Here is a 19,419-nt window from a genome sequence, read left to right as displayed (position 1 = left end):
TTCTAGCCCATTTCAGGCTTTGCCGGCCAATTTCACAATGTCCTCTGTCCAGGTCTTGAGTCCAGCTCATTAAGAAAAAGAAAAGACGCAGATAGAACATTCAACATTCATTATTAGTCAGCGTGTCCTTCCAAGAAATCTGCTAACTGCTGAGTTGATGTCTGTAGTTTTTATTGGCAGTGTGTAGGCTTTTCACGCATTTTGGGTAGAGCTCAGATCAGTGAAACCATTTTCACTAAAGAGGATGTGGACCTCAGGAGTAGAGGTTAAACTGCAACCAGTCATTGTCCAACACTATCTGAAAGGAAACTTGACTTCTTGGGAGAGTCCAGACGGTGATGAGGGACAAAAGCTGTGGATAATCTGAATCCTCACAAATAAGTAACAAAATTTAAAATAAAAACAAGGTGGTAAAGAAGGTATTCAGATCCTTTACCTAAGTTAAAGTGCCAAAACTGTGCTTTAGAAATAAGCTATGAAATATATACTGAAGTAGAATACTTTAGTAAAAGTACTTTTACATACGCTTAACATTAAAGTAACCAGTACTAAATACAGTTTTGCACTTTTTCATAGTTAATGAGTTTTTTATTGTATTTCCTGCACAGCTGTGTCCATTACTTGACACATATTTGTTGTTTTGTGGAAGTCACGACGATGCTGATGTAACTCTTCCTCAAACTTGAAGAGAAAACTTATATTTACTGCACACATAGCGGCACGTTTTGACAGCAGAAACAAGCTCTCTCATATTTGCCCCTATTTGGAAATACGCACCAAGCTGGCGGGAGGTGTGTTCGATTACGTTGTCGCGCTTGCCGTTGGACTGTTTGTCCAGCAGAGAGCGACAAAGAGTCGAAGCTCCGCTGCCGCTCAGGAAGCCGCAAACCAACTCAAGCTGACTGCGTCAATTTAGCCGAGCTGATCAGCACGAGACCGGAAATTCATTATTGCTGTTTTCATAATAGAATCCAACATCGTTTCTTAGACGAAAATAAAGACGGATGCACTCATTTGGATAATGATAATTAGGTGAACTATGACATTTAATTACTAATCTTCACAAAGGTGCATGAATAAAATTATTAGATTTAAGGATAAATTATATGCTACCCAGCTCTGTTTTCTGTCAACTTGCATGTAGCTAAAAAATAGTCCTGATGTGGTGGCATGACCAAAGCGATGGTGAGAGGAGTGGTTTATGCACACACGTCGATACAGACTATACTGAGCGCCTCCAAATATTAATGAATGACAATACAAAATAATACCAAATACAAAATTTCTAACTTATTTTTTTTAGATAAAGAATGAGGAAATGTAGGCTGTGCATCATGTTCAAGTATTTCAAAGATTGAACATCACATATTCAAATTGCTCCAAATACACACTTAAATGCATGCAGAGAGAATATAGCTGTATTGCTGACTTTAACCACCAGGAGCATTACAACCCGAAAATAATCTTTGCTGTCAGGACTTAGTATCAAAATATATAGTCAGTACTCTTTTCTGATTTTCAGTAAAAAAATAAATAAAAAAAGGAAACAGTGACGATAACGTTATGGTATTACAACTTTTATCATATTATATAATGGTATTATTTTCTAAAGGCAAATTTGCATTTTCTCTAATTTTCTCACTATAATGCACATTTTTTCAAAAAGCTTCAAAATTATTTTTTGTAAGTAATGAATTTCTGATCAGTTCTTCCTGCTGGAAAAGGGTCCATCTGGTTATATAGCCTAGCCCTTAGCCAGGCTTATCCCACTTTTCGGGTGAGCTTTAATATTTTAGGTGAACCAGTCAATAGTCAGTAGCAATGTTTAAAAATCAAATAACTCTGGGCACTCTTCTTTTTCAAATAGCTAAAATGCTTTTATTCTCATAAGACTGTAAAATAACATGAAAAAAATTCATTTCAGCATACAACCCATTTCATGGAAACAATGGCTGTTTGCTAGTGATATTTTCCATTTGTGCTTTTCCACCGACTGGAATCTTCCACTTGTGGTAATATACCAATAGGAATCATCAGCTTGGAAAATGTGTAGGAATCAAAAAATATGTTAACTTCTAAAAAGCTTTTAGCTGATTGAAAATGCTGCTGAAAGAGTGCTAACGAACACTGGAAAGAGAAGTCATGTTTCTCCCATATTAGCTTCTCTTCATTTTCTCCCTTTTAAATCCTTCTTTTCACATCGTGCCAATTTATCCTAACAGTGCTCTTTGCTCTTGCACTGCAGACTTACTTCCCGTTACTCATCCAGTCTGAGAAAGCACTGGTTAAAGTGTTTGTGTATTTATTGATTTATTTTAAGTAATTGTGTTTTATGTATATTATGGTTTTATATTTTTACAAATGCTTTATATACTTATATATATATATTTAATGGTTTATACCTTGTGTTGGGGGGGGGGTTGTGTGTGTGTTTCTTGTTTCTTGTCTTGTTTTTATGGACATGAAGTCTGCCAATAAAGATTGAATTGAATTGAATTGAATTGAATTGAATTACATGTGGCTCCTAGAGTTTCCAAAAATGGAACAGGAGACAGAGCCTTCACCTCTCCTCTGGATCCAGCTCCCAGTTTGGGCTCGGGAAAAAGACAGACCCTCTCTACTTTTAAGATTAGACCTTTATATATATATATATATATATATATATATATATGCTTATTAGAGGTGAATAAGGTTAGTGTAAAACATCCTTTAATTTTTCTTTCCTGTCTCTTTGCTATTCTACTTTATATTCTTTTCCCCCTCGCCCTCAGCTGGTTACATATATGGGTGCTGAACACGGTTCTCTGTTGGCATTATATTGACAGGCAGCTAAGGATAGTTTGATTGCCTGCAGAGAGCATTTGTTGCCAGATGGAGGCTGTGTCCAAAGTATATGGTACAGCTGGTCTTGCTGTCTCTCTTGTTCTGTTGTTGGTCCATCAGCCACAGAAACTGATTGTTAAAACAATGGATTACTGTATTTTTTTTTGTCTATCTTTAATGTTTTTTCATGTTTCTTCCAATCACGGAGGACTCTGGAATGGGGGAAAGCCTGATTCCTCTCCCTGCTCTGGTTCCACCTTTCAACAAATAAGTATTCAGACTACAAACAGCACTACACACTGTTGTGTTTTCAGAGAACTGCATTGGAGTATGTTGGAAAAATACCTACTCAAACAGACACAACCACAAAACGATACCCCTTCCTGACTCTTCGGTCCGTCCGAAGGAGTCTTCCTGTTAAAAGGGAGTTCTTCCTGCACACCAGGAAGAACTATAGTATTTTAGGGTCTTCATAAATAACATTATGAACAGCATTAACATAAACAGTTTAATTGTTTCTGTGGTACTGGTCACATAACCACCTGAGCCCTATGGTCCTGGTTGGGATGCATGGGATGCAACAGGTCTATGCAGAGCAGAATGATGAGGTGTATAAGGTGCAGAAAACCCAAATGTAATGTTCTCCTCTGAGGGTGAAGGGACACAGGAAGTAGCAGTAGAGCATTTTTCCCTTTATAGACAGGTTAGCAGTGAAGACTAGACAGGGAACAGAGTAAGAGACACAGCAAAGAACTGGGGTCAAACTTCAACCTTGTTTTAACTATAGGAGATATGAGTACCTGCTCAACCAGTGAGCTAAACTGGTGCCCAAATATGGGACATTTAAAATCTCTGCCAGACTGCTTCCAAACAGCAGCAGAGACAAAGAAAAAAACCCAAAACAAAACATTGTGACACTGTAGCCAAAGTGCTTGCTCGCAGGGGGTCATATGATTGTTGGGTTTTTCTCTGTATGTATTATTGTAGTGCTTAGGCTAAATAAATGTCCGTTTAATAGAAAACCAAAGGTTGCAAATTTTTCTGTTTTGAACGTAGACAATGTCAAAGCTTTTATTATGAAAATCTCAAAAGGAAGTGGCTTGTCGTAGCTCAACTGGCTTGTTTATAGGACCGCAGAGCGCGGTAGCTGTCAGATAGTGCAGAGAGAGGGAGGGAGAGAGAAAGAAAGATAGAGTGAACACCCACCCAGGCTTCCTCGGCTCTTTATATCAAACCCTCCGTCACTCGGCGCCTCCTAAAAGGCACTTCTCCGCTCCACCGGCCGTCTCGCTGTTGGGCGGACCTGCACTTTTTTTACGCACATTCAGCCCGAACTAACCGCGAATCTTCGGAGTTCATTAACAAGAAGAAGCGAGAGACAGGGGAGAGACATGGCCACGACAACCTGTACGCGATTCACAGATGAATATCAGCTGTACGAGGAGCTGGGGAAGTGAGTATCTGTCGCTGTTTCTCTGTCAAAATTCACGTATTTATTATTTTAGTTGTGCATGTTTGCGGTACAGTTGTCTGCTAGAAAGTGTAGTGTAGTTGAAATGTAGGAGGAGGGCAGGTTTCCAGGCAGTGCAGAGCTGAGCGAGTCTGCAGGCCAGCAGTGCTGAGCGTGTGCGCGCTCTGATGGTGCGCGTGTGTGTGCGCCTTTTCAAAGTACCCCCCCCCCCCCCCCCCCCCCCCCACACACACACACACACACCTCTGTTTAAGCTCACCAAGTGTTTTGTTTGTTTCCTGATCATCACGAGAAACGGACGTCAGAGGCAACAATATTTGCAAAAACGTTGCCGATGTTTTTGACGGGTTCGCTCGTTTCACGGTGAAACACAGAGAAACGTGGGGTGTCAGCAGAGTCCTGTGGTGTAACCATTTGAACCACAGATGAAAAGAAGACATCTGCGGTTTATGGAAAGTGCAGTTGCACGCTTTTTTTTTTCTTTTTTGAAGACTGAGAGTCAAAGTTTACAGAGAAAAACTAAGGGTTTCACATATGACACTTGCGGGTATGACCAAATATCAAATTCCTGTCTTCTGCAAAGCTATGCAATAAATATCCGATCAAAAAACCCTTTAAGACCGCATCTCGATTGACCATTTTGTCCTGTTTTATTGCATTGGTTTGAAGTGTGTGTGCTTTACTAACCTTTATATGAACAAACAGCCTTTTTTCCCTAGAAGACATTTTTTTTGCAGCACTATGGTGGCAGATTACACCAGATAAGATATTCTGCAGTGCAGCAGCAAGCAAAAAAAAAAATCCATCCGATAAAAGCCGATCTGTCAAAACCATAGGAATCATACTTTATCATACTGTAGGAAAAAACAACCATATGGCAGTGCATATGCAAAATATATTCTAGGTACTATTGTTGTTGTGGAAAGTTTTGATACCATAGGGAATTAAAAGTAGTAAATACGGAAACTGAACTCATATTTTTTCATTATTTGTGTAACTAAATACTTTGTGTATAATAATAGATGGAGGGAAGGGAATAGGTATGTAATATGTCTGAACCTAATCTTTGAACATGACACACGGTGTGTAGTGTGTAGCCCTTAAAAGGGCTGGGCAGTTCATTAAATATTATTTTAAATTATGGTTGTGGTGTCCCGTAATTATAAAAAACAAATTATTCGTGATTTAAAAAAAATACAAATTAGTTGTTTTGCATCGATGCTCTCATTTTCTAGTCATTTAATAACCCAACACACCTTTTCCTGTCCAGCAGTGGCTGTTGCGTCTTCCCAGAAGCATGTTTAGTTTAGTTATGTATAAATTTTGTTATATTTTCGTATTTAATTGGAATTCTACACACCAGCCACTTTGTTAGGTACACTTGTTCACCTGCTTGTTAACCCAAATGTTTAATCAGCCAATCACATGGCAGCTACTTGAACTACGCTTGAAGTTGAAACTGAACATGGGGAAGAAAGGTGATTTAAGTTACTTTGAATGTGGCTTGTTTGTTGGTGCCAGAACAGGCTGGTTTGACTGTTTGGGAAAAAAACTGCTGAGCTACTGGGCAAAGTCACCTCTAGGGTTTACAGAGGATGGTCCGAATAAGAGAAAATATCTAGTGAACGGGATTCCTCTGGATGAAAATGCTTTGTTGATGCCTGAGGTCAGAAGAGAATGAACAAGTGCCTTTGAGTTGACAGAAAGGCTACAGCAACTCAAATGACCGCTTGTTACAACCTCTGAACCTTGGAACGCACAACATGTTGGACTCGAAGTAGATGGGCAGACACAGAGTTCCAGTCTAACCAGCTAAGAAGAGGAAACTGAGGCTACAGTTCACAACCTCACCAAAATTGGCCAACAGAAGACTGGAAAACTTCTGGCTGCTCTGATGAGTCTCAGTTTCTCTTGCAACATTCAGACGTTAGGTTTAGAATTTGGTGTAAACAACATGGAAGCATGGATCCATCCCGACTCATATTAACAGTTCAGTAATTGTGTAATGGAGCAGGGGCATATTTTCTTGGCATACTCTGGGCGCCTTAGTACCATCTGAGCATCCTTTAAATGCCACAGGCTATCTGAGTATTGTTGCTGACCACTTCCACCACTCTGGGACCACAGTGTACCCATCTTCTGACAGCTGCTTCCAGCAGGATAGTGCACCATGTCAGTGCAGCTCAGATAATTTCAAACTTCTTTCTTGAATGTGACGATGAGCTGAGTGTGGTCAAATGGCCTCCACAGCCACCAGATCAGAATCCAAGATAGCTCCATTGGGATGTGGTGGAGCGGGGGATTTGCATCATTGATGTCCACCTGTGATGCCACCGTGACCAAAATCTCTGAGGACTGTTTCCACCACCTTGTCTAATCTATGCCACCAAGAATTAAGGCAGTTCTGAAGGCTGAAGGGATTCAATTTGGTGCTCTTAAGGTGTACCTAATGAGGTGGCCAGCATATCGTTTCAGGGATTCCAGAGTTCAGTAAATGCATGATTATTAGTTAATCAGTACTCATTTTAAATAATCACAATTTGATCACGATGATTATGAGAGATAAAAAAAATTAATATAGAGGCAAACAAAACTTTTGGTGATTTCATTACAGTAGGTGATCTACACTTGGCACAGGGCAAAGGAGTAAAAGGGACAATTTCAAATCATCCTTCTGTGTCTATTGTTTACTTTGTTGCTGCAGCCCGTCATGCATCTTGCACTGGCATTATTTGATTATCATTCATATCACTCGTTATGTACTGCTAGCTTGATTTGCCTAATGCTGTTTATTCAGCCACCACAGTGATGACAACTTCAATGAGAACACAGAAACGGCCAAGTTATCTGGAGTGAAGTGCAGTTAATGTTGTGTTAGCTTTGTGGCTCTGACAGAATAGAGACTGAACTATGCTGTCATTGAGGAACACTGGAAAAGACCCTAGTGCAGGGCTGTCAAACATAAGGCCTGGGGACCAGAATTGGTCGGACAAAGACTTTAATTTTTTTTTTTTTTTACAATAGATCCACAGTTTTAAAAAAAAAAAACTGAATTTCTTTCATTTAAGTGGTGCTGACAGATTTATTTAATTTACTACAGCACCATTTCTTTATCATGTTGAAAAATTGAGATGTGCTGTTGAAATTGCACTTCGTTTTCTTATGTTAAGATCTCTCAGTGAATAAATGTTTAGTTAATCCTCTTTACACAGACAGAAAGGGGAGTTTCACTGGTCTGGCCCACTTACGATCAAAGTGGGCTGTATGTGGCCCTCGATGTAAAATGAGTTTGACGTCCCTGCTCTAATGTAATCCACCTCCGTGTTCCAAAGATTATATAATGACAGATATTTTTCTTTAAGTTTTATTAGCTGTTGCATGATGATGTATAAACATGGAAATCGTGTTTTTCTTGGACTTTGTTGGCTTGAATCTTTAATCTATTTAAAAACAATGGAAAACGAGCCATGTTAAAGTATTCTTTTAATCTATTAAGTGTTGTCCTAGATTTATATTATTTACAGGCCTGTGGAAAGATAGCAGGATTATTCATAGGTGCTGAGAGACTTTTTAAACATGACGGCATAGTACTATTTTGTACATTTGGAGTGTTAACAGGTGTTTGTGACAGCTCATTTGATGTCTCTCTTCAAAGGCTGGAAAAATACGCACCTAATATGCAAATATGTCAAGAAAAAGTCAAGATTCATTGAAGGATTAATAAAAGGAACTGAAAAGATGCGTCACTAGAAGCCTTTGATTTTGAATATTTACATTCACTCCTTGCTAACTTAAAACTGGCTCAAAAAGATGGCAGTTATCTGTGATTGATTATGAGAAACAGAAAGTTAGATAAAAAGCATATCTGGTATTTAACCATATTGTGGTGATGATGGGTTTTACAAAGCACACTTAATGCAGGGAGTTGTAGCAGAGAGGTAAATTAGTAATTAGTTTATATGAATATTTTTAAGTCATGAATCTAGGTCGCCATTTCAATTTCATGCACTGCAACTGCTGTGAAGCTAATCTAGCCACGGCTGCCATCCATAGTGAAGTGCAATCTATGAATTCTTCAGAGTCTTCACTTACAGGAGGGGAGTGTATATACTCAAGTCCTGTTTCCTTGAGCGAGCATAAATAGACAGAGTCATCGTCTATGTGACTGACTGCTGTAGAAGACACGGGGATCAGACTAATTTACGACACTGCATCCCTCCCATTCTCTTTTCATCCCATAAGTAATAAATACTGTTCGCAGGGATCATTATGCCAGCGTAGCTCCAATGCCTCCTGAACCCTATGAGATTTCATTCTATGGTGCCGGCTGTTGATTTGGGAAAAAAAAAAGAAAGACATTATAAAGACTGTAACTTATCAAATGCATTGGCTTCGCTGTGTTGAGATAAATCTCAACTTCTACCAGAAACTACCGGCTTTGAAGCTCTGGGTGCATGAGGGACTAAGCTGCACCCCCCGGTATGCAAAAACCTTTTTCTGTAGGCCCATCTTATTATTCACCCAGGCACATAAAGCTTGGAGGAAGGAGTGCAGGTGTGAGTGGCTTGGCATCCTTATGGTAACACTCTCTGGAACTTGGTAATACTAATCCAACATCTGAGGAGAGCTAATGATTGTGTGCTCGCTCTCTGCTGGTGTCACTTTCTTAGCAGGACTCGTGACATTTAAGCTCGCTCCTTTTGCTTTAGTGTGCTTAGCCCGTTTGTTACAAATATTGCCAGGCTTGTTTTAATAGAAACACCACAGCACCGATTGAGGTGTGCTGAATACTGGCTCCTGGTTAGATAATGCTTCTGTGTTTTGTTCTTGCACAGAAGTAATGCACATCATTGCTTAAATTGGTCAAATTGATCTCAATTAGAACACAGATAACAAGCTGAACAATAACGTGAACAATCGCAGAGGCTTGAGTGTAGCTTGTGTTTGTCCTTCTGCTGCACAGCTGCTAAAAAGAAGTCTGTAACAGCACAAAGGCTTTTGAAAGACTTTTTAAACACATTTTTTGTTGTTTGTCTCAGTTAGGCTTGAAACCTAAGAGTATAGATTTACACATCACACAGTATTTAATTCTTCCACATCAGAGGGAGACTGTAACAGAACACCAGAAGCTCAGACTTCTCCAGTTACAAAACCCTTCACTTCTGAAGGCACCAGTGTTTTTCCCTCAAAAATAGTTTTAGGCATGTTTAAATCTCTCCATGTCAACTTTCTGGATGTCAGACCACAGTCGTGATTCATGACCTGTTACCCCATTTAACCGTCTATGTGTGCTAAAGCATATTTAGTCCAGACGTTAGATACTTACCTCATGGTGTATGAACTTTCCAAGCACAGCTGTGGAGTTTGGTGTCAGTAGCATATGCGTTTGTTTGTGTGTGTGACTAGTGAGTTTTTTGCTTCAGGCGAGTTGATTCCTTATCAGAATTCTGATTGGACAGTGATGACCTTGACGTTGGGGCATTAAATGCACTTGTGTTGAAAAAGTGATGAAATGCCCTTTGTATTCTACAGAGTTTGTGCCTTTATATAGAAGTTTACCCCAGTGTCAGGTCAGCTGGCCTTCACCTTTGGCACTGACCTTGCTGGCTGTCTGTAACTATCCCAGTGTGAAGGCAGACTAGTGGCACCATTCAACATCAGACTGTTTCACACCCATCTAAATCCAAAACCAAGGCTGGACAGGACTATGTAGTCTTGTCCAGCCTTGGTTTGTATAAGTATATTCAAACATTTGTTTTTGGTTGAGCGTTTATTGAAATTAATGGTTATATTTTGCAGAAATGCATAGCTGTAATAGCAAAATTTGGCTTTGGACACTAAAACGAAGGTTTAGATGAGTTGGCAGTAATTCAGCTTTCATTCAGTTTAATTTGATTTAGATAACGCCAAATCACAACAACAGTTGCCTAAAGACCCTTCAATAACACAATACAGTACGGCATTATGATTTGATTTTGTGTTTGACTAAACGTGCCTAAACAATACTGAACTTTTGAATCTGGTATGTCAAATATGTATTGTGTGTTAAGTTATACTGGTGGATCTAAAGGGGAAAAAAAAAAATCTAAACATCTGTGACGGCGCAGTGAAAAACATTCAGGTATTAGGGCGACATATGCTGTCCTACAGATGGTCGTTCCCTTTTTCGCTTTCTCTCATTTTTAAAATGTATTATCATTAGTTTTGGGGGGAATATTCTGCTTATTTACTTTTTGCTATTTATTTATTTATTTTTGATTAAAGTAAGACCGACAGTATTTGAAGGTACAAAACATAAGGTGCAAAGACATCATGCTTAAATGTCACAATAGGAGACCTGTCCATAGTCCAGACCTGTCACCCACTGAAAACATTTGGTACATTACAAAACAAAGAAATAAAACGTATAACGCAGGAATAAGAACACAAACTACACCAGCAGGTCTCTATGGGTTCCAGGTACAAGACAGTGGGAAACACGGTTGTAAGTGAAACAAATTTTAAGCTTTATGTCCTGACAAAAAGAAAATCATATTCATGCATATCAAACAACATAATATTGATATTGATATATCCGTGATGGGCTAGTGTTGGCTGATAATATGGGCTGTGTGACTCTACATCTAATGTGTTTGAGAGCCCAGTTTAGCTCTTACATTTTACCAATTTACCTTTTGACATCCGACGTGTTCACATTACTTGTATCCTGACTGGAGATCTCATGGGATCTTATTAACTAAGCAGCAAAGTGTTTAATGTATCCACGGTGAACATGAGAAGTGTTATCAGTTCTGTTATGTTCTGAGTCTGAAAAATGCTCATTCTGCAAAGTTGTGTGCAAACTTGTTCACTCAGCAAAACCTTCACCATACTCATTATTATCCAAGGTCCATAACCACTCAAGAATTTGCACGAGAACAATGGTCCTAACTTGTTAATTTATGATAAAGAAATGAAGTGTTGTTTCAGCTGTTATTTTTTCCTGATAGAGTTGTCCTATGATAACCATGCATGAAATGTTAGTCAATGGGGTTTTTTTTCTGTGTTTTCCAGGGGAGCATTTTCAGTGGTGCGCAGATGTGTTAAGCTGTGCACAGGACAGGAGTATGCTGCTAAAATAATCAACACCAAAAAGTTATCTGCAAGAGGTAAGCACAACTTATTTCAGTGTTCTATCACATATGCATCCAGTTCTATTGAATCACAGCTTCCATGGGAACCAAAGTGTGATCTCAAACAACACCACTGTTGCTATATTTAACTGTTAATTCATGAGCTAAAAGTACAATTTGCAACCATTCAAAAATGACTAAGTTGTTCATAGCTTCTCTGTCCCAGTGGTCACCACCCCCACCTGTAGTGTAGACAGTTATATAAGCAAAATGTAGCAGCAAAATTTGGTTTCCTTCTCAGATGCCACTTCATAGGACAAACTTTTAATTACATTCATGTCTGTTTATAAGAAATGGAGGAAGCTGGAAAAGCCCTAGCAGCAGTAGAAACAGCACTGGTATGGTGATGTGACAGTGTTACAGTAGATTTGCTCAACACTGGTTCACCTTTTACACTACCCTGTTTCTGAGTTGTGTTGAGGAACCCCTAGAGAAAAATTATATGGTATTGTTTGTGTGCCCTATATATGACTGCAGGAAAGATCGTAGCAGTAATTGTCTTTAAATCAAGTCCAAAGAGTTCAACGTAAATCAGTCAGGACCATTAAAGTCGAAGCTATTTTCAGCTGCAGTGATTTCTTTTTAGCTGTATGCTCTATTCTGGGATCTTCCTGCCCTTCTACATGCATACATGCAAATGTGAAAAGCAAAAGTGGGCAGAAGAGAAGTAAAACTCAGCACAGCAGAGAACAGAGCAGGCATCACTGATAACCAACCCTATACACACTACTTATCTTGAAACCATCTAGTTTAGTTGTTTAGCTGCAATTCATATTCTGCTGCATGTGTTGCAGGATAATATGGGCGTGCCAATAAATCAGTCAGTCTTCAAATACTGGCTTGTATAATAATGTAAAGTGAAAAGGTTTTTCTATATATTGGGATTTTGTTTCTTCTGAATAACAGACTGTGTAACCACCGTAATTAGTGTCACATGCTACTCAGCCAGTAATGACTTAAGCCAAAGCCAAGGCTAAATGCCTTTGCCACCAAAGCCAGTCGAGCACCACTGTGGTCACCGTGGCAATTTACACCACCACTTGCCCAGTGTAAATCTCCTGCTGCCCTTGCAGCCTCGTAACTGGAGACCCAGTGCCGTGGCCCTGCCAGGTGGCACCACACTGTCACTTGACTGTTACCCTGCCTTGACATACGCTCACCAACGGATTGTGTGTTAAAATGTTGAGTGTGGTAGAAAAGGCATTTTAACAGGCATGAAGCAGAGGGCTTGATCCTGAAATGTCTGTCCTTATCTGCCTTCTCTCTCAAATGTTACCCTCAGTTCGGCTTGTCAGTTTGTAGGTATTAATTTTCTTACCAAACCATCAGTGCTGTATGCAGACAATTTAAAAAAATTATGCTTTGTGTGTTCACGATTATGTGAGCTTCTTAAAGGTCAGGCTCCTGGGTATAAAATTCAATAATAATGTTTGAAAATATTAGACTTGAATGTTTATATAGTCAGGTTAAACTCATGTGTGTTCATCTCCTTTACTATGCAGACACTTGGAAACAGTGCAGTGTAATAAATAAATGAGATGATGTTGTAATGCACTTTTAGCATTGTATTTCAGCATACTATTTCCAGCTCCAGCAGGCATCAGACACAAATGAGCATTGCTACTGTCACTCATAACTCATCACATTTTGTGCAGTGAAATTACAAATGTGTTTCTGATTTCAAACATTACGAGGGTGGTAGAGGGTATATGATCTGAGCGTCTGTATTTATCTTTCTTACTAAGCCGTAACGAAAATATAGTCTAATATTAAACTTTGCAGACAAGCTTTTTATAAAAATTTAAGTTTCTATAAAAAATAGAAGAAGTCGACTGCAACAAACATTGTTCTAATTGTGGTGTCACATTATTCTTGGCAGTAATTCTATCTCATTTTTTGCCTGCATTTTATTGCATTGTGCAGCATTTAATGAGATTAAACCCATCCTAGATTATCCGGCCTCTATTAACTGCAAGAGGCTAGCAGTTCATTCTAGAGATTGGTTTAATGAGACTTAAAGTTACACATACACAGACACACAGAGTATAAATACACTTCCTATAGGTTATGCTATCATTCTGCATAATTTCACTCCAGCTGCTTTATCGGGCAGTGCAGCTGCTTTCCACCATTTTTCGGAGGCACAGTGTAATCTCTCTGCTTCAACATTTGATAGGGTGACTGATCTGACCTGACTGAGCGGTGCGCGAGGCCCGTGCTGCGCTCCTTACTAATGGATGAGCCATGTTCTGTGAAATAGCAGGGCTATGCTAGAGCCAACAGAGCTGCTGCATACTACTTCTACTCAAAGTCCTTTTTATAGCTCCATGACCTTTGTGACATGGGCTGCTGCTGCATTCACGCTTTATGGCAGCCCTGATGGCTTGCTGCTCTACTTTAGAAGTGGGATTTGGTTTAGGCCTTTTATGATGTTGTAATATTTCTCAGGCCGCAGGTAGGGTCGGTGAGTTTACAGCCCTGGTTTCACCAACTTAAGAGGAGCGTTTGTTTAGGATCAGCAGATGGAGATGGTAGCTGAGGGGAGGGTGGGGTCATCAGAGCAAAGGCACCCCAGGCATTTGGCAGCTGAGGGCCATGCGCCTGTACGCCTACATGCCTTTAGCACGGGATACTCATCTGACTCTCCCTCTCTTTCTCTCAGACACACACGGGCAGATATTCAGACAGTCACAGCAGAGAAGCGGTGTCTGTGATGCAGGCAGTCAACTGGACAGTGAACTCTATCAAGAAACTATTAGTTACAACCAAAAAGTGTCACAATTTGTTGGTTGTTGTAGTCATAACTCTTGGTTCACATACTAAACATTCAAATTTATGAATAGAGTAGTAGTCGGGCTTCCCATTACATCTTCCCACCACCCCACCCTGCCGTTCCCTTTTCTAGCCGACAAACGGTTAATGCCAATCCAACACATGTCAACAGGAAATATAGGGCAGGTCTGCTGGGCAAGGCTTCCAGCCAATCATAGGACTTGTCTATTGGCAATGATCTCTGGACAGTGGATGCCAGAGGTTCCTGTATGGCCATGTAATTATATCATGATAGAGTAGAGCTTGTGTGGGAGTGTGTGTGTCTATATACAGGTGTGCCTCTGTATATATATGTGTGTGTGGGGGGGGCTTGATGTTCACCTGCAATGCAGTAGAAGTGATCTGACCTGGTTTTGGCCAGTGAGCTTTGTGTCAGTGTCACATAACCAGGACAGATATAGTCAACTAAATCACTGCGGCTGCAATTACAAATGTAAATAATTCAAGATGTGTTGGTACTTTTTCTGTGTTTATATGGAAGTATTTCACTCATTATGTAATTATGTAATGTCATGTAATGAGATTACAAGTTCAGGTGTTTCACTGGAAAAATGATGCTTTCTTAATCATATTACTCTCAGGAATCCACTTAGATTTCTATATACATGCAGCGCCTCTGCACCACCACTGTCATGCTTCACCTTAAACTCAGAGGCTGCTTTTTGATGCTGTGCTTCTGTGGGATCTATAGGATATAGGAAACTTTTCAATCCGCACTCCACATTTCCCTGCTGGTAGGGCTCACGCTGTTACGAGTCAAGTGTTCCGAACAGTGGTTATATCTGGCTGTCTTTGTGGCTGTCTTTTTACATCTCCTCCCTCTCTAGAGACTTAAGTCCTCACTGGTGATGATTAACCCAAATATATTCCTCTCCTCTGCTCTCTTCTCCTTCAGCATGAAGATTCCCACTGATTTCACTGAATGTTGTCCTTGGGTTATCTCACTCTGTGCATGTGTTCTTGTCCTTGCCTTTCTTCCTTACCCCACTCCCTGGTCTCATTTCTTATTTACCCTGCTGCTTCTGACTGACCGGCACTTTTAAAGACTCATTAAATGAATATTTTAAGCAGCCTGCACTAAAAGAGCCGCATGGCCACAGTTGCTAACAGTCAAGTAATTACAGTGAGAACCACACAAGGAAGTTCTCATTTGATCTTGTTTGTGTGTCATGTTTTTACAAAAGAGTACTTTTTTTTTTTTTTTTTTTTTTTTTTAACCCCAGAGTGAATGCATTTTGGACCAGCTTTTACGTTTTCAGCATATAACTGTAAACTGCAATAATTAATTAAAGTCCAGAAACAAGTGTAATGTTGGACACGTTTCAAGATACGTGTTTAGTGTTTTCTGACTAGAAATGGGCCTTTGGGAGTGAAAGGGTGGGGGTTGGAGCGCCTTACTTAACAGAAATCAGTGCATTTTACATTAGGTGGAGGGCCAAAAAGGCCTTTTTTTTTCCTTTTCTCTGTGGAATAAAAGTTCTTGGTGTTTTAAGTGAGTGCCGTTATGCTCATGTCCTGCTCCATGTTTTTATTCTGACTCTACTGGAGGTGCTATGCACAACTCAGATTTCACAGTAATCTTCATTTATCTTATAATTGGTTGTTTCTTTATCTGAAACGAGTTGTCTCAAATCTTTCGTCCGTTCCTTTTGGTTAACTTTCTTTGAAAACTCGCCACATGTATTTACATCACCAACAGCCTAAACCCTGTTAATAAAAGGCAGCATTGTTCTGTTCTTTTATCTTACTTATACCAGATTATGATCCTATTATCTAAATGACAGAGCAGGACTAGTCTGAAGGCCAGGCAACATTTTTCCAATATTTTATTGTTTAGTTTTGGCCATCCAGTCGAACTGTAGCATCAGTGTCCTATTCTTAGCTGACAGGAGTGGTGTCTAATGTGGATTTCTGCTACTGTAGGCTTTATGCTTCTGTTATAACTTGTTGTGCATTCAGAGAAACCCTACAGGTGGTATTGCGGGAAAAATCACAGAAGATCATCAGATTCTGAAATGAGACCAGTCTGTCTGGCACCATTTGAACAATGACATGTTCAAAGTCACTTAAATCACCTTTCTTACCCATTGTAATGCTCGGTTTGGTCTTCTTCACCAAGCTTGTCTGAGTGTGCTGAGTTTCGGCCATGTGATTGGCTCATTTGCATTAATGAGCAGTTGAGCAAAAGATGAAATTAGGAGTGAAAATATATTAAACTTGTAACTAGATAACAATAATGCACATGATAATCTTATTATATGATCTGCCACTACATCAGCTGTCCCTACTTAGAATACTTTCTACCTAGCTAAACATGTAAACACAACTATGAAAACAGTAAATCTATTTAAGTAAATGTTTAGTGTTGCAGTAGCTCTGGCAAATCTCCCACCGTTTATACATGAGAGAAGGTACCTTTTATAAACCGGGTTTTTAACTGTCAGTTACATATCAGTTTTATTCTGATACACTACATGCAATACATAAATAAAATTACATTAATCTCCATAGTTCTTGTTAAACTACGCTGACCCCTCATATGCAGTACTAAAAATACTGTCGTACAGTTGAACCTGATAGCTGACTTCTTCCTTGGTGTACACACACACACACACACACACACACACACACACACACACACACACACACACACACACACACTCACACTGCATAGACAGTTATCAGTTGTGTCCTCTTTTATGCAGGGCAGTTGAGAAGAGCATCTGTTATGAGTGTTCTGCCATGGGAAGGTCATCTGTCATACACAATTTTTTGCTGTAGTGTTATCTCCCAGTCTGATAAAGCTCTGATAAAAGACCTGATAAAAGACCATGTTCATTTCAGGGGAGGTCGTGTATCTCATCCTCAGTTATCCTCCATCTGTAAATCCTATGATGAGTTTTTTTTTCTATTACCTCACCTCAAAATGCCAAATGAGTTTTAAGCAGAAGCAAGGCAAGAAAAAAAGCCCAGTAATGACATATGTGTTATATTTCAATAGATCTTTCAATACTTGATATCACAATATTAATAATAAAACTGTCCCACGTAGATGATGGATTGATAACAAAGGCACAGATGGTAGACGATAGATGATGCACCACAGCAGCTACTGTGAGCCAATTCTGTACTTGCAGAGTAATATTAGCAGATGCCACTGATAGAATGAAATGCGATGCGAGTGCCCATGACAAGTTTTCCAACACTTGACATTAGTATGACAGATAACATCTGGGAGTGCTAAACACAAGCTGAGAGTTGGTAGTTTTTAAGAGTCAGTCAGATACAGTTCAACTGGAGTGAAAGCTTGCACAATCATGCAGTAACGTGATCGCGCAGGAATGATAGCTTTATTTAAAGTGCTAATTTGCAATAGGTCTCTCCCAGTAAATCACAAACATTGTAATCGGTGTGTTTCTGAGTAGGTCAGATGTGAATCCATGTTTTGAAAAGATGAAATTCAGTCCCATTAAAATGCAGTTTGTTACACATGGACAAACAAATAAATGGGGAAACAATATTCAGTGAGTTCATAGCCTCAAACAAAAAACAAATGTGAAGAATAAATGACTAGAGTTAAAAAGAAAAAAAAAAGTAGCAGGCAGTGATTAGCGGTGTCTTATTGTTTCACCAGAAAGACAGCAACCAGGCTTTGTGCATATTAAACGTCCTTGTATTTTTTTCTCTCCTTCCTTTTTCCTCCTCCTCTCCTGTCCCCCTTCAACACTCCTCCACTCCTTTCTCCGCCTCACTCCTCTCATCTTCTGAGACTACAATCACCACGCTTACACTTCACTGTCACTCCACAGTGCCAGTGTGAATGTGTGCACTTGAGTCTGTGTTCTCTTAAACTCGTACAGATTGTACGCGTGTGGGTGCAACCTATGCATATGTACGTTTGTGCTGACAGTCACGCTTTGTGGATCCGGTGATCCACCCCGTGTGTGTACGTGTGTCTGTATGTGTGTGTGCTTTATATGCCTGCTGTGACTTGCACGATAACCCTGTAATGCATGTTGGTTAGCATCAGTAATCTGTTATGTAAAGGGACATGCAGATGTAAATATTTTAGCTGCATACATACATAGTGTGCCTTGAAGTATATATGCTCATATATTTGTACTTCCACTCACAGTGAATTACACCCACTGATCACTTCGTTAGTTGCACCTTGCTATGACCGGATTGGCTCCTCTTTTGTCTTCAGAACTGGCTTAGAGTCAGAGATTTTGGTCTGTGTTGACATGTCAGCATCACACATTTCCAGCAGATATTTTCATCTGAGCATCCACGATTGAACTCTGCTGTTCCACCCATCGGCGTAACTTTGTACTGAACATAGGAGGGGTCAAGATCTCTGTCTAAATAAATAAATACATCTGGGTGAATTCCCAGATGATTAAACATGCAACTATTTTGCTGGTAGTACCTGAAAAGAGTAAAGAAAATCAAGAGCCTATTTATGCAAGATCATTCACAATTTTATTGGGGGGGGTTATATTGGTTGGGTCTGATTATTGGGGGGGTCATAACCCTCTAACCCCCCTGGAAATTACGCCCCTGGTTCCACCACAACCCAAAGATGCACTATTGGATTGATTCAGGTCAGGTGAAGGAAACCACCAGACATGATTTCAGCTTTGTGACACTGTATTTCATCCTTAAAGTAGCCATCAGAAGATGTGTAGATAGCAGTCATAAAAGAATAAACATGGTCAGCAGCAGTAGTTGGTATGCTCTGGTGTCAAAATGCTGCTCAGCTAGTACTGAAGCCCAGAAAATATCCCTATAAAATAATTCCCACATCATTCCTTTATTGATATCCACTGTGGAACCACTGTTTCATGTTCTCAAAGTAGTTTTCTTTGCAACCAGGAATGGCAGGCAGTGTGGTCTTCTGCTCCTTCCTGCATTCAGAGATGCTCTTCTGCATATCTTGGTTGTAACAAGTGGTTATTTGAATTACTATTCTCTTCCTTCTGGGCGGAAGAATTATGGCTATGCTCCTTTGAAGTCTGGGAGTAACAAGGTATCTTCTCCTAGTGAACCGCTGCTCGTTTTCTCTTTACGGGACCAGTCTCTGTAAACCCCAGAGTTGGTTGTGTGGGAAAATCCCAGTAG

At 39.8% G+C, this 19,419-nt stretch overlaps 1 protein-coding gene across 12 annotated transcripts in view; it reads left to right on the top strand.

Moving 5' to 3' along the window:
* The first annotated feature begins 3,967 nt into the window (after positions 1–3,967).
* LOC146376617 (calcium/calmodulin-dependent protein kinase type II subunit beta-like) overlaps positions 3,968–19,419 on the top strand; it is an 81,868-nt gene continuing 66,416 nt past the window's right edge. For 6 of the 12 annotated variants that reach the window (XM_084946526.1, XM_084946528.1, XM_084946525.1 and 3 more), the window contains exons 1-2: positions 3,969–4,276; positions 11,348–11,442. In XM_084946526.1, the coding sequence (XP_084802652.1) occupies positions 4,215–4,276; positions 11,348–11,442 (157 nt within the window). In that variant the 5' untranslated portion in view covers positions 3,969–4,214. Of the gene's footprint in view, positions 4,277–11,347; positions 11,443–19,419 lie in introns of all 12 variants that reach the window. The other 6 variants (XM_084946524.1, XM_084946522.1, XM_084946527.1 and 3 more) reach the window with 2 other exon arrangements.

This window comes from Perissodus microlepis, chromosome 12, assembly GCF_051167445.1.
Source record: "Perissodus microlepis isolate ML-2025 ecotype Zambia chromosome 12, ASM5116744v1, whole genome shotgun sequence".
NCBI lineage: Eukaryota > Metazoa > Chordata > Actinopteri > Cichliformes > Cichlidae > Perissodus > Perissodus microlepis.
The sequence above is the reverse complement of the archived record's forward strand: the minus strand, read 5'-3'. Positions and strand labels throughout refer to the sequence as shown.